The sequence below is a fragment of the Eptatretus burgeri genome, chromosome 13 (genome assembly GCF_056783735.1).
Source record: "Eptatretus burgeri isolate ZD-2024b chromosome 13, Ebu_testis_v1, whole genome shotgun sequence".
NCBI lineage: Eukaryota > Metazoa > Chordata > Myxini > Myxiniformes > Myxinidae > Eptatretus > Eptatretus burgeri.
This window is the reverse complement of record NC_140973.1, coordinates 83,962,677-83,977,114: the sequence shown is the minus strand read 5'-3', so window position 1 is coordinate 83,977,114 and position 14,438 is coordinate 83,962,677. Positions and strand designations below refer to the sequence as shown.

Genomic DNA, 14,438 nt, shown 5'->3' with positions numbered 1-14,438 from the left:
TGGTCAAACACTTGGAATATGTCTTTCAATCCCAACAAATCTCACACCCTCACTTTGTCTCTCCAAAAGGACCATCTGGAACCCCCCACCACCCCCATATACTTTCTCAACAATCCCCTTGAAGAAGTCCTTTCAATCAAGCTTTTGGGCCTCACTATCTGCTATGATCATTCCTGGGAAAGGCACTTCTCCAAGCCGGCCTTCAAAGCCAGTCGCCGACTGGGCATCCAATGTCGTGCAAAATCCATCCTTGGTACACGTGAACATCAAACTACTTATGAAGCTTTTATCCACAGTCTGATGGAGTACTACTTCTCCCTCTGGCATGGTGCCCCTGCCTCACACCTAGCTCGATTTTACGCTGTGGAAAGCAAGGCTTTTAGGATCATTGGAATCTCCTGCGATGAAGCTGAGTCTTTAGGTCTCGCACTCTCTCACTGCAGACAGGTCTGTGGTCTTTCTCTCTTCTACCCTCACCTCTCGGGCCTTGCTCCCCCTGCTCTGTCTGTGATCTGTCCCCCCTATATTTTCTCAGAGCGCTCAAGGTCCACCAAAAACCTCCTTCTGGTAAAACTGCCAAACTCAAGAAGTACTGCTCACCTTCACTCTTTCATTCCTCTTTTTTTCCCACCTCTGAAACAAACTTCCACACTCTCTTCAATCCCACTCTTCCCTCCAGGTCTTCAAAACAGCTGTTCATTACCATCTCTTATCTTCCCCCATCCAAAATCTTGATCTTTACTACCCCCCGTTAATCCACCCCAAACCCACTTCCTTAAATTCCCTGTTTTCCTTCCTGAAAGTCCCTGCAATACCATCTTGTTTACCCCCATGTACCCCACCCCCATCTTTCTCCCTTCCACGGATATCCTATTGTCTTTGTTCCTCACTGTTTTGTGTTTCCCTCTCCCACCCCTCTTCTCTCCTGCCTTGTTATATGTTTCGGTGTATTAGCTCTTCCCCGAGCCTCGACTTGGTTTCCAAAAAAAAAGAAGAATCCCGGTATTGAACATCTCCTCAACCATATCTCAGACATGCATTTCCCGATCTTGTCTATTTTTTTCATACCTATATCATGAAGCTTCTTTCATGAAAATTAAAAAAATCCTGATTACATCTTTTCAGTTACACCCCAATCAACTTGACGCACAGTTCACAAAAACTGATCAGACAGCATTTTCAACTGAATGATAATTATTTTCTATTGTCTACACTCTATAGTTATACAATTTATTTTATGCATCAATACATATTATTAAATGTTATACTGTTTGTGCAATTCACTATGTCTCCCCCAAAATATATGAACATTGAATACATTCTGTGCGAAATTTGGATTCCCAATGGAAAACATCATGCATGTCACATGACCAACTATCTTAGATAACATCACTATGTGATCCACATCATAAATATTCATGACCGAATAACCCAATCGTACACAATCTTCCATGTCACATTACCACTCAAGTTAGTTGTGCATTCATGTAAATCGTATAAATATGGGCTTGCCTTTTAACTCCGGACAACAAAATTACTAGTACCATGTGGCCTGTGACATTTTCTGTCTTTCTCCTTATTTCTTAATTGTTCAACTTGTTGTTTTTCACCTTCCAGATATAGTTGTATACAAGAGGATAAAGAACCTGACGATTTGCTTGAATCATGGTTATATGTCTGGTGATGATGAAAGAATGTACAAACCAAACTGGGTACCAATGTTGGAACTGGAAAGGAATGGTACAACTGAATCACAAAGTAGCGGAACCGAATCTTGGTGGGTGTTCGACGAACAGCCACACAGTCATGGACTTGCGAGTGAGGGTAAGTGGTACATTTTTCTGTGTCCTAAACTGTCAACAAATGTCATTTTCTGTTCTTCAGCTCGCACCAAATTTATGTGAATCGTTTGTGCTCAAATTTACGTGAATCATTTGTGCCCAACTTTATGTGAATCTTTTGTGCCCAACTTTATGTGAATCGTTTGTGTCCAACTTTATGTGAATAGTTTGTGGCCAAATTTACGTGAATCGTTTGTGCAGAAATTTACGTGAATCATTTTTCCAACTTTACATGAATCGTTTGTGTCCCAATTTACATGAATCATTTGTGCCCAACTTTATGTGAATCGTTTGTGTACAACTTTACGTGAATCGTTTGTGTCCAAATTTACGTGAATCATTTGTGCCCAACTTTATGTGAATCGTTTGTGTACAACTTTACGTGAATCGTTTGTGTCCAAATTTACGTGAATCATTTGTGCCCAACTTTACGTGAATTATTTGTGCCCAGTTTTATGTGAATCGTTTGTGCCCAGCTTTATGTGAATCGTTTGTGCCCAGCTTTATGCGAGTCGTTTATGCCCAACTCAAAAGGTTTACTCCTTACGTGAAGAACACCTGAGAATTAATGACAGATGAGTGTCCTGCAAAATAGTTGTCAATCATCTTTTAAAATGATTATGTACAGTACACAGTGAGAGTGTGCAGTACATAGTGAGTGACTGAGTGTGTGTAGTAAACAATAAGTGTGTACAGTATGCAGTGAGTGAGTGTGCATACTGTGGTGGTGATTTCCAACCAAAATACAAAACCCTTTATAATTTAACAGATTGTTTATTATACAAAAACATATATGTGGAATGAAGAGCTTGTCTCAAGAGTACAAACAGATCTCCTGCCTCTGAGCTGGAATACATGGCCTTTTATACAATTGGAAAATCGGGAGGGGTCAGAACATCACAGGGCACTTGGCCAATCAATATCAGACCACAAGAAAGCTTTGTTTGCACACAAGGTCCTTTAACTAAGAGAAAACAATCTTGTGCATAATTAAAGCAGATAGTGCTGTGAAAGAATGCGTGTCTTCCCTCAAGGGTGTGTATGCTCAGAAAACCTTCATTTACTTTCGGCAATGATAAGCATTTATCTCAGCATTCAGATGGAGCATCTGGTTTGCACAGCTTTTGCAGAACAATTTGAGATCCATGATTTCTGCAGTTCGATGAGACGCCTGTTGATAAGAGTACAATGGGAAAGCAGAGTTCATGTTTGTAGAACTTTGCAATTGAATGGGCGGCCAGAGTTAATGATACTAATGCCTCTGGGGACGAGACTCTCTGGCGTAACCAAAGTAGTTCTCCCGAATTTGCGAACCAAGTGAAATGTAGAAGATTGCCTTGTTGCAAACTAACATCTTGTATCTATTAATTTATAAAACAACCTTCAGTATGCAATGATCCATTATCAAGTATATTTTAGAGTAATAAACAACAGATGGGTACATATTTCTTTTTAACCAAACATGGACTAACAAGATCTCTTACCAGGCCCAGATGTACTTGGGCCAGTATGGGGGTTATATATTCGTTATTATTATATTGGTTAATCAATAATCCTTAGGTTTAATATGGAAAGATATATCAGTTTATACGGAATTAACAAGACTACAGTATCATGAACATTTACTCGTGGCCTGTCAGTATTGACTCTGCAAATTTAATGAGCACTGACCTTGTCATTGTACAAGACCTGATGAGCATAATTATCCTGCAGACAAATGAAATTGTTTTTCTCAATTCAGCACACGTGATCCATTCTTTACAGAGTGGTTTTAGCCGATACTTTACAACAGATTTTATACCTCCATATTGTTTAACAGCAAAAATAAAGAGAAATGAGTGCACAATGTGTGGACAAAGAACACTTGTATCAATATGAAAAATATTTGTTTCAATGTGATTAAAACAGAAACACCAGTGTTTTGCAATAGTCATGTGATCCATAGAGCTTTCTATTTCCAAAATGTCCATGCTCATATTTTACAAGATGGAATTAATTATTTTACTTCCACAATACTACGCAGTGAATGTGTGCAGTACGCAGTGAGTGAGTGTGTACACTACACAATGAGAGTGTGTACAGTATGCAGTGATTGAGTGTGTATACTATGCAGTGAGTGTGTGTGTGTGTGTGTGTGTGTGTGTGTGTGTGTGTGTGTGTGTGTGTGTGTGTGTGTGTGTGTGTGTCTGTACAGTACGCAGTGACTGAGTGTGTATACTACGTCGTGAATGTGTGTAGTATGCAGTGAGTGAATGTGAATTATCAGCTATAACAGCTCAAGTTCCAAGATGGCAGTTACACTTTTCTACCTTGCTGACTATTTGCAGGTAGATTGGATACTTACGATGCAACAGGCTACATCGTGAATATTCCATCACATGTCCGGCTGAAAGAAATCCTTCAATCAGTGCAAAACAGCTCCTGGATCGATTCCAATACCAAAGTGCTTTTTATAGAATTCAAACTCTACAATGTGGACGGAGACATATTTGGTATGGTGGAATTGATGATGGAGTTCCTCCCAATCGGTATGTATTTCCATCTGGAACATTTAAGTCACAGTTCAAGATGTGCACACATGTGTGCTTGAGTATGCATATATATATATATATATATATATATATATATATATATATATATATATATATATATATATATATATATATATATATATATATATATATATATATATATATATATATATACATTGTTGCGGGCCGGATATCGGCGACGAGCGCGACCGCGAAATGGAGCCGCATAGTCGGCTCCACCGAACACCTGGAATTCAGATCGTTATCCTTGGATAACTACGAGGGTACGGGTCCCTTACAGGAACATGAATCGTCAATAAATCAACCGTGTGGTAACAGGGTTATTTGCCAAACTTCAAAATACCTGGAGGCACACGTGGCGAACTAGCGAGTATTCACACCCTCGACAGAGCTCGAACGGGCTGAGTCGTTTCCGTGCTCAACACGTGCGTAACCGGAGAGGATGCTTACCAAGGTCCCCTCGGTCCAAATGCACACAACTACGGCAACAACGGCCTCTTAATTCCCCAACACGCACCGTGTTAAACCAATGAAGAAAATACAGAAACGAGCTGATACATTCAACAAATGGATATTTATTTACAATAGGTGGGGAAGGGAACACACAAGAGCAGAGCTAAACTGACTATAAAGAAATGAAATCATGTACAGCACAAGCACTTAATAGTTTCTACTTGAAGACGGGCCCTCAGACAGACGCACACCAAAAAGAAATGAAAGGGACCTTCCCGCCTCGTGCGGTCTTCGACGAGAGGAGCGAACCAGACCGCCGTCGAGATGCGACCAGCCCAGCGCCAGCGTCGAGGCGAGGCGACCAACCCAGCGTCGACGCGAGGCGACCAGCCCAGCGTCGACGAGAGGTGACCTGCGCTCCAGCAGACCAGAGCAGCATCGAGGGACGCGTTCCACGCTCAGCGTCGAAAGATGCATTCCGCGCTCAAGCAGACCAGACGCGCTCGACCTGACTGAGAACCAGACTCCAGCGACAGGACGAGATGAGAGCAGATGCCGGCGACAGGACAAGATGAGAGCAGACGCCGGCGACAGGACGAGATAAATCTCCTCTGTTCGTCCAAAATCACCAACCTTTCTCTCTCGGAGGGAGGGTCCTCTTTCCCTGACCACTCGCCTATTGATTGGCCGGAACCATTGCACGATTCCCTTGCTGCCTCCATTGGACAGACGCACGGTAGGCGGGCAACTTCCACCCTTCTGGGCGGAGTCCCGAGCGGAGGCATTTGTGGCTCCGCCCACCTCCTCACCTCTGGCCGCATGCTTAATGGCGATCATGTTGAGTCAGAAACGGGGAGGGTGAGAACCCGCTCCTTGCCGATTGGCTAAGGAGGGACGCCATGCCAACGTTAGACTCCGCCCACGCATGCGCTTGCTGGCGAGCGCGTGAAGAATCCCGCGAGCAGAGTGTTGTTGCTGTGAGAGCGAAGATGGTGTGGATATAAAAATAAAAGAAAAACCTGACTATCAAAATAACTCCGCAGCGCATGAACATTGAATTCCCATTAGACTAGGGACGGGACCCTAACCAGAAACACACACTTACCGATATAACTGAGCTATAGGGGACGGCTGTCTGTCTGTGTGCACAAGGCTTCCAAATTCGTAACACTACCTCCTCCCCTTTTTACAGACTCGTCCCGAGTCGTCAAATTTTCGTGTGACCAGCATGTATAAGTTCTCCTCTCGTACATTTTACCTTCGGATCCCTGAGTGCGACATTTTTTCATACATGTCCCAAAAATAAATAACCTAATGCGCTGCATAACTAACTAACAGACTCACATGGACTACTTAACTACAATTGCTGGCGCTACGACAAACAACAGGTGGGTCAAACTTATTTACAATCTTAACTAATATTCCACTAACCATGGCCCAGGACCTGTCATCTGTGAAGAAAAAAAGGAAGTCATTGCAGATGAACACAAAAACAGATGGGCGCACGGTTGCACAATGCAGTCCTCATTGTGTGGCTGCCTTCAGGGCAGTCCTTGCAAAGCACACTGAAGAGATGGTCCTGGTGCACATGGATGAATGGTGACATGGGGCAAATGCAAAAATGGTAGCAGGCATGGGGTCATGGCAGAGGCAGGCAATAAAGGCATGGCAAGGCAAGGCAATGCGGACCAGCAAACATAGCACAAACACAGGCTGGCGTAGGAAGCTGGCCGGCCTCTGGTCTCGTTCAGTGAGGTTCTGGAGGGAGTGCGGTGGTGCTGGCCACTCTGACAACGGGCTCAGACCTTCCCTACTGTCTCGCCCCAACCTATCGCCTTTGCCTGGATACCCACTCCCTTAATTTGCAACAACAAAACAAATTTAGACCCATTTTTTCTTTTTTTTTCTGATAATTTCGTCTCCCTAACACCCCTATTGTCCTTGTCCGGCTAACCTATTCTGTCCATCGAGCCTACTCCCAACCCCTAAAATCCTTTCTGGAGGGGAATAAGGAAGAGGCTAGCGTCCTGTCTTGAGGCCCAACAAAGCCTCAGAATAGCCTCCTCATAATTCAGCAATCTTTCCCAAGGTGGGTCCAGCAGCCTATAGAGAGTGAAGGGATGGATGGTGAGAAGGGGTACATTTCCTAACTATCCCAGCATTTATTACACTTTAAACTATCCCTGGGGCTTTTCCATACGCCTGTTACTTTAAACAATTGGTTCTAGAAACCATGATTCCAATCGTCTGTGTTGGTGTCCATTATTAATTTGGGCCTTGCCCGCAAATGTTCACTCGTGCCCTTGCACAATTTCATGGCTGGGCAGCGTGGCTCACATGGCAGGGATTCCCCCTCTGCCAAATCTCAAACTACGGCACCCCCGGGCCCTGAGGCTGTGTCCAAGCCTACCTGCTCCCGATAAACGCGGGGGGTTGCCCTTCCCGGCATTGCCCCCCTCAAATTGCCCACGTGACATTTTGGCACTTCGGGTCCCGTTTCCGATGGGTCGCCCGTGGCTACTACACTATCCCAGTCCCTTGGACCCTTGGCCTACTCTGGCCGACTAGTCCGGTGCCCGGGGTGCCCTCTACTCGATACTCACCTTTCAACAGCCATGGACTCCTGCACCCCTCCAAATTGGTTTCGTGCCTTCAAACACCACCAACAACAGAACGACCTCCATTTGATAAATTTAACTAACCCACTAATTAACATTACACTGACCCCGGGGTCACTTGGGTGGGAAGCACTCCTCCCCCCACTCATTCATTCGCACCATGCATTCCACATTCGCTCCACTCACTCACTCAGGCCCGCTGACCCATACTCATTCATCACACATTTCGATCTTTTTTTATTCACTCCACACTCTACCTATGTTCCCCTAACTATCTCGTGCTCCCTCATCGTCCCTTACTCTAATGCACGTTCCATTTAATCTCCGTAGCTAAGCTACATCCCCACTACACATTCTATGTCTGTCTGTGTCTTCCAAGATCCATTTCCCATTCTAAATCTGACCTAACAGTCCCACTAGTAGTTCATTAATGGGGTTTCTTGTGCAGTCATTCAAATGAAGGGGGGAAAAGGGGGAAACTCTCTGATTTAAGGTTAAAAAGCCTGAAACAGGAGTCTGATTTTCTCCCCATTTACCCCCATGCAAATGAATGGGGGGAAACCTCTTATTTAACCCCTGAACCTCTAAATTGGAGACTGGGATAATACAAATGAATTGAAAAAACTCTGTCTAAAGGCTCAAAAGCTCGAACCAGGAGTTTAATCTCTGCCCCCTTCCCCTCTTCCACCCTTCAACCCCCCCCTCCCAATGTTAAATTGGAACTAACTTAAGGAACTGACTTAAATTGGGATTATAATTAAGATCTCTGTCCCATTGAGACACTGATTAAAACAACATTTCTTTTATATTATCATTCTATTCAAAGAGTGAGCAAATGAATATTTGTCCATGTTCTACTTCAGGTAATAAATTAATTTTCCTATTACATTCATCACAATCGAGTATGTTCACAAATATTATTTTGGAACTTAGTTCTTGGTCTAAATATCTTTGTTGAGCAGAGATAAAATGATAAACTTCTCTTAATGCTCTTGTTTGACCTCCTCCTGATCCACATATCATTTTGAGATTATAGTAAATTTTTTTCCATTGTTTAATTGATAACCATCAAAGTTTTCAGTCCATTCAAGGATATTTTTTTTCTTTATATCCTCAAACTTATTTGTAATTAAATTTATCCGCTTATTTGTTTTATCTACTTTTACCCTGGTTATTTCTTCAATAAGACTTATTTGATATTTCTCACATTCTTTATGTTTTCCTTTGAAGTACCAAGGTTGATAACATCTCCACTCTTTGGTTTGGTTATTGCTTGGTTCTATCATTTATAAATCAGTAAAAGATGGTAGTAGTCCCTCAGCACTTATATTTATAACCATAAGGGAGACTTAATTCCATTCTATAAAATATATCTTTTATTATCAAAAGCTCCGAATGCTTTCTTATTTATTTCTTCTGATTGTAATTGATGTTTATAACTTCTTCATTTATTCATTTTTCTACACTCTTCCTTCTTTAAGATTAAACAGTTGTAATAATGTTTAAAGTTGTTTCATTTCTTATTTTTTTTCTTTATTCCCTTTAACTTCTTTTTACACCTTTCAATATTATTGTCAATATATGTAAAAGCATAAGCCTTTGATCTCAATCCTATAAATTCACTCATAACCTTCCCACCCAATTCATCTTTAAACTTACCAATAACCTTTTCGTTATTTGATGAAAACAACACATCACCTGGTTTATAATTACTTCTATCATATATATCAATATTCTCAATCATATCCTCATATACCTCTCCAGTCTTTATTTCTAAGATAAAACTATTTGTATCCATATATAACAATGACACATTATCCTTATACTTTAATTTTAAATTATTATAGTAATAGTCATACATAAACAACTTTGACAAATCAAGAATTGATGTTCCTATATAAATAGGTTTATTCATTTCAATACTCTCTCTTTTTTCAAATGAATAGCACAAAAGTTCTCTGAAAATACCTCCACCCGTTCAAAACTTGGTTTGTTACTTAACTTTGAAGCCTGTTTCCAAGATGTAGCAAGTCTTATGTTTTGTCGATTCCTCACATTTTCCATAGTCTTTCCAAATACAGCATTATTCATTAATTTTTAAAAGTCCTTCTCAAAATCTGTTTCTGCGTTTTTTTTTCTTCTACTTTTTGTATTAAAATCAATATAGTCCTTTAACCATGGACTGTTTAAATTTCAAAATCCTATGAATTTTCCTCACTCTCAACCCAGCAGATAAATATTGTCTCAAGTTCCTTTGATGTAAAACATAACTTTCTTTATCATTTAATGTAGTAAGTAGTTTTTCTGAAGATTTACCCTTTATATTAAATTACTGTTGGTAATCACTTAACCATTCTTTTCTTGGACTTTCTTTATCGGAGGCATAGGGTATGTCTTTATGTTTATTATGAAGTTCCTCGGTATTTTAAATCAACCTCAAAATAATATCCAACTTCAGCCTCATCCAATTCTTTTTGAGAGGAGATAACAATATGAAGTAAAACTTTTTCATAATGTTTTTCTTTAACCCATTTAAGTTTCCCATAAAGTAAAGATTGAGACATGGCCCACCCATACAAATTGTTAGCATCATAATACATCAGGTAAGAGTTGTCCTCATTCTTATTATAATCAGGAAGGTATTTGTTATTTGCTTTAGCATATCTCTTGGAACATACTTGAGATATTCCTCCTCTTTTGGCCTTCTTTATCATTAAAAGCATATCTATATCACTGATTAATTCCAAATTTTGTTTTGTCATTTTTATCACAGCACTCCAAGCCAAACCCGGGGCTGTGTAATAGTGAGCGGGGTCTAATCCATAAGAATTTTTATTATGACAGACTGTTCTAAAAGTTTCAAACATCACTTAATAACAGTACATCAGTTTTAAGATATAAATCATGATATTCCCCAAGATTTTTCATATTAAACTTCTCCCAAACCTTTTTAGCTTGTGTATAATCTTCATCAGAAATATGAGTATTATTCAACTTATCATAGAAACTTTCCCTTGAAGGAAGTTGTGTTTCTTTAAACCTTTCGAATGAATCCATACAGTCATACGGATATATTCCCTTTTGTGATGGGAGATCAATCTCTTCTTGATTTGAGAAATATGATTTAAGACTCGGGAAGTTTTTAATATTTGATGCTAACTCAGATAATGAATCTCCCATAAACTTGTATGTTTCAAGAAATCTGATGTGGGTTATGGGGGATGTATAAATTGTTTTTGTGAATGAGATGTATTTTTGATCTGTGTTTGGAATGGCGAAAATATTTCCGAATGTCTTTGAAAGTTCATTTATAAATAGATGTGTGTCATCGTGAGTGTTGTTGTGAAGAAAGACAGGAATAAAGTTTGGGGGCTTGTAGTTAAGATTACAATGGGAATAAGCTGGACCTCTATATTTTCCAGGAAGATGACAATGATCCCTAACTTTGACTTCTCCCTCAATTTTCTCCTCACAAATATGACAGATACTGTTCTTTCTAAATTCCTTTTTCTCTCCCTTTGTTAATGACATTGGTTTATAGGTTTTCACCATTATTTCTCTTAGTCTTATACAGTCTTTTTCCAATTGTCTTACAAACTCCTCCGAAGCATCTTCTCCTCTATAAAGTTCTAACTTGTTGTATTCATCACCAACAGCTGATTTGATATAATAACAGAAACCACAAGGAGTATGTTTTTGACATTTATTTGTGTATGATTTATTTGGATTTGGAGAAACAGCATCTATCTTTTCAAGGATACTTTCAAAATCAGCATATATCACAAACGGATGTTTTATAGATTTGTTAAAATCTTTGAATGATATGTTTGAACCTGGTTTTGGTATATTGATTACACTTGATTTATGATTACTACAATATTTCCAATGTTGATTGATTAAATCGTTCTTTTGTGTGAAAGGAGTTGAGACATCTCTTACAAGGATACGTTTTACATTTTCTCTTATATAGTTGTGATTTCGGTAATCTTGAGAAATTTTTGATGAAAGCATAATGTGATTTTTCCTTTGAAGTAAAGTGGAGAAGGTCAATGTGCGTTTCATCATTTTTATAGTTTGAAATTTTTAATGTCTGAACTTTGTTTGTATCCGTTAATCCATATCCATTAACAGATAGATTATTCATTTTCTCAAATTTAGGAATATCTCTCAATGACATTGGAAACTTTAAATCTTTAACATTTAATGTATTCTCATATTTCTTATAATGTCAACCCTTTCAGGATTCCATTGTGGAGGATGTAAGTGAGCAAGAACAGACCATAGAAAACATTTATTATCTTTGTTTTGAATATTAATGACCGCTTTCTTAAGTTTTATCTCTTTTGGTCAATAAATATAAGAAGAAGCTTTAAGAGGATCTGATTTTAAGATGTGTATATCTAAAAAGATTATTTTTGTCATAGTAAATCCACTACCGACTACAGTGTTATCAACATCTTGTCCTTGTCTCTGGAGATCATTGTAAACATCACATCTTATAAAATCTTGAAATGATGAGATAAAGTGAGGGTTTGTCCTCATATAGGGAGTAGTTTCATCATCTTGTCTTACCATTATCAATTTTACTCCCATATAAAACTTAAAAGTTTTCATTTCACTGAATGTGCTTTTATCCCCCGCCACGTGGCGGAAGGGGGATATTGTTGTCACCCAGGTCGTCCGGCTGTCCGTCCGTCCGTCCGTCCGGGCGTCAACATTTATAGCTGCGAGTGTGATAACTCATAAACCGTTCTACATATCGATTTGAAATTTGGGTCACACATGTACTACCTGAAAAGGAAGAACTCTGTTGATTTTGGGCATGGCCGGATTCAAGATGGCTGACTGGGGCAGCCAACCTGAAAACAATATTTTTTTTCGCCATATCGATCTGAAATTTGAGTCACACATGTACCACCTGAAACGGAAGAACCCTATTGATGTTGGGCGTGGCCTGATCCAAGATGGCCGACTGGGGCGGCCATCTTGAAAAAAATTTTTTTTGTAATAAATGGAAAACCGCTTATCTGATTTCAATTAATTTTGGTTACTACGTTCCTCACCCCGGGGGAACTTTTTCGAGATGATGACCAAATGGTGTCTTGTTTCCAATTCACCTCCCTCATTATCTGGATATGTATGACATTTTTCATTCAATGGCTGGGGATTCCCTATCTCTGATGGTATATTTTTAATTATAGTTTCAATACTTTGTTTAACCATATCAACAGCTTCCATGATTGAAGATGGTCCAGGGTCCTGAAAATGAAACAATCTTATTTTTATATGCCCTTTAAATGTTTATATGCCCCATCAATGTTTTCAATGGAGAATTTAGCTTCCCTTTTTTCATTGTTCTTGTGTTTGTGTGATTGAAGGTGTTTATTATAAAAAAAATTTTTAAGAATATCATTATCACATCTATCACAATGTTTTGTTTCTTGGTCAAGTAGAGATATTTGTTTGAAAAGATTGAATGTGTGTTTGTTGGTTTGAAGGTGTTTTTTATAATATTTATATTTGTGATTACAAACATCGCAGTACGTTGTATTCACCATATTTATATAATAAAATGTTTCTTAAAATAAAATGTTCTTGATGAAAATTTAGTGTAATTTATAGGTGAATCTGTGCTTAAAAACATTTTATCCTCCAACTTTTTTCACTTAATAAATACAATGTTTCAAGACACAAAAGACAAGTTTCAATCAATCTCTTCATTTGTAAAAGATACTGAGAAATATGTCAAGGATGTGAAATTGAACAAAGATAAATATAACAATGATTGGATAAAAACAATTATGGTAAATAATAAGAGTTCTTCAATTTCCTTCAGTGGAAGGGCTTTTAGTATACCTGGAAGGACATCAATTAAAGTATCTCGAACAAAAGTTTCTCCTCTTCTTCTGGCAATATATTCAAAACTAGAAAAAGCAATGAAACAAGAAAAAGTGTCAAAAAATAAAAACCTTATGGATGAAGCTTGAGAAAGAAAAGATAAGACCATCTGTAATATGCAAGGAGAAATTTGTATTTTTTTCAACAACCCTAAAGATGTAAATCCTGATGAAATATACGATGTTAATATATCAGGTGAAATGACATTTTGTTCAATAGTAGTGAAGGATCATTTTAAAACTACCTTTAATATAAAAAATGTTGTACTTGAATCTGTTAATGAAAAAAAGTATATAGATATCGATGGTAATGTTTTTTTTTCTACTAAATAAATATGAATCATTATTCAACTGTAGATTTTGAAGATTATAAGAGTGATTATGATACCGAGAGTTTGTGTTCAAATGACAGTTATGATACCGAGAGTTTGTTTTAAAACGGTAGTTATATAACTAGTTTTGTAGATGATTGTGAAAGTACCGAAGATGATATCGAAGATGAACTTTAGTTTAAGTAAAGTTTTACTTTATAAATATGTTAGATTTTGAGACCCTTGAATTACCTGATTCTCCATATGACAAATTTGAGAATTGTCCTGCATGTGATGGGTGGGATTAAACACAGAGTCAAAAGCCTATAAACAATGAATATTCTGTGATTATCTTCTAATTAATGACAATAAAAAATATAAAAAGGAATATAATTCTTTTACATTTACACCAAATATGAATTACTTTACAAGATTGATCAGATAAATGAATGTAAAGTATGAGGGTGAGAACACACCTTTCCTTACAATGGAAGAAACTGAATGTATTGGAGAAATGTTCAAAGGATTCTTGTTATATATTATTCACGATTGCCATTTTCAGGGAAATATCAACACGATATTGTATAAATAAAATAATGGATTATCTTGAAATTAAACCCGAACTTCGGATAAAATGTAGAGTTTCTAAAAAAGCCAATAATAGATTAAATAACCTATTTTCCAAATAAAAAATGAATGATTTCGCCACACTCGTGAACACACACCTCGACACCACACACACCGGGACAACCACACTGGGGATTCC

General features: G+C 38.3%; 1 protein-coding gene across 1 annotated transcript in view; it reads left to right on the top strand.

Annotated features, from left to right (window-relative positions):
* The window catches only part of LOC147014934 (polycystin family receptor for egg jelly-like), a 211,620-nt gene that overhangs the window by 191,752 nt on the left and 5,430 nt on the right, over window positions 1-14,438 (top strand). Inside the window, exons 27-28 of the mRNA XM_085853433.1 lie at window positions 1,618-1,824; window positions 4,169-4,369. Coding sequence (XP_085709559.1) covers window positions 1,618-1,824; window positions 4,169-4,369 — 408 coding nt within the window. The remainder of the gene's footprint in view (window positions 1-1,617; window positions 1,825-4,168; window positions 4,370-14,438) is intronic.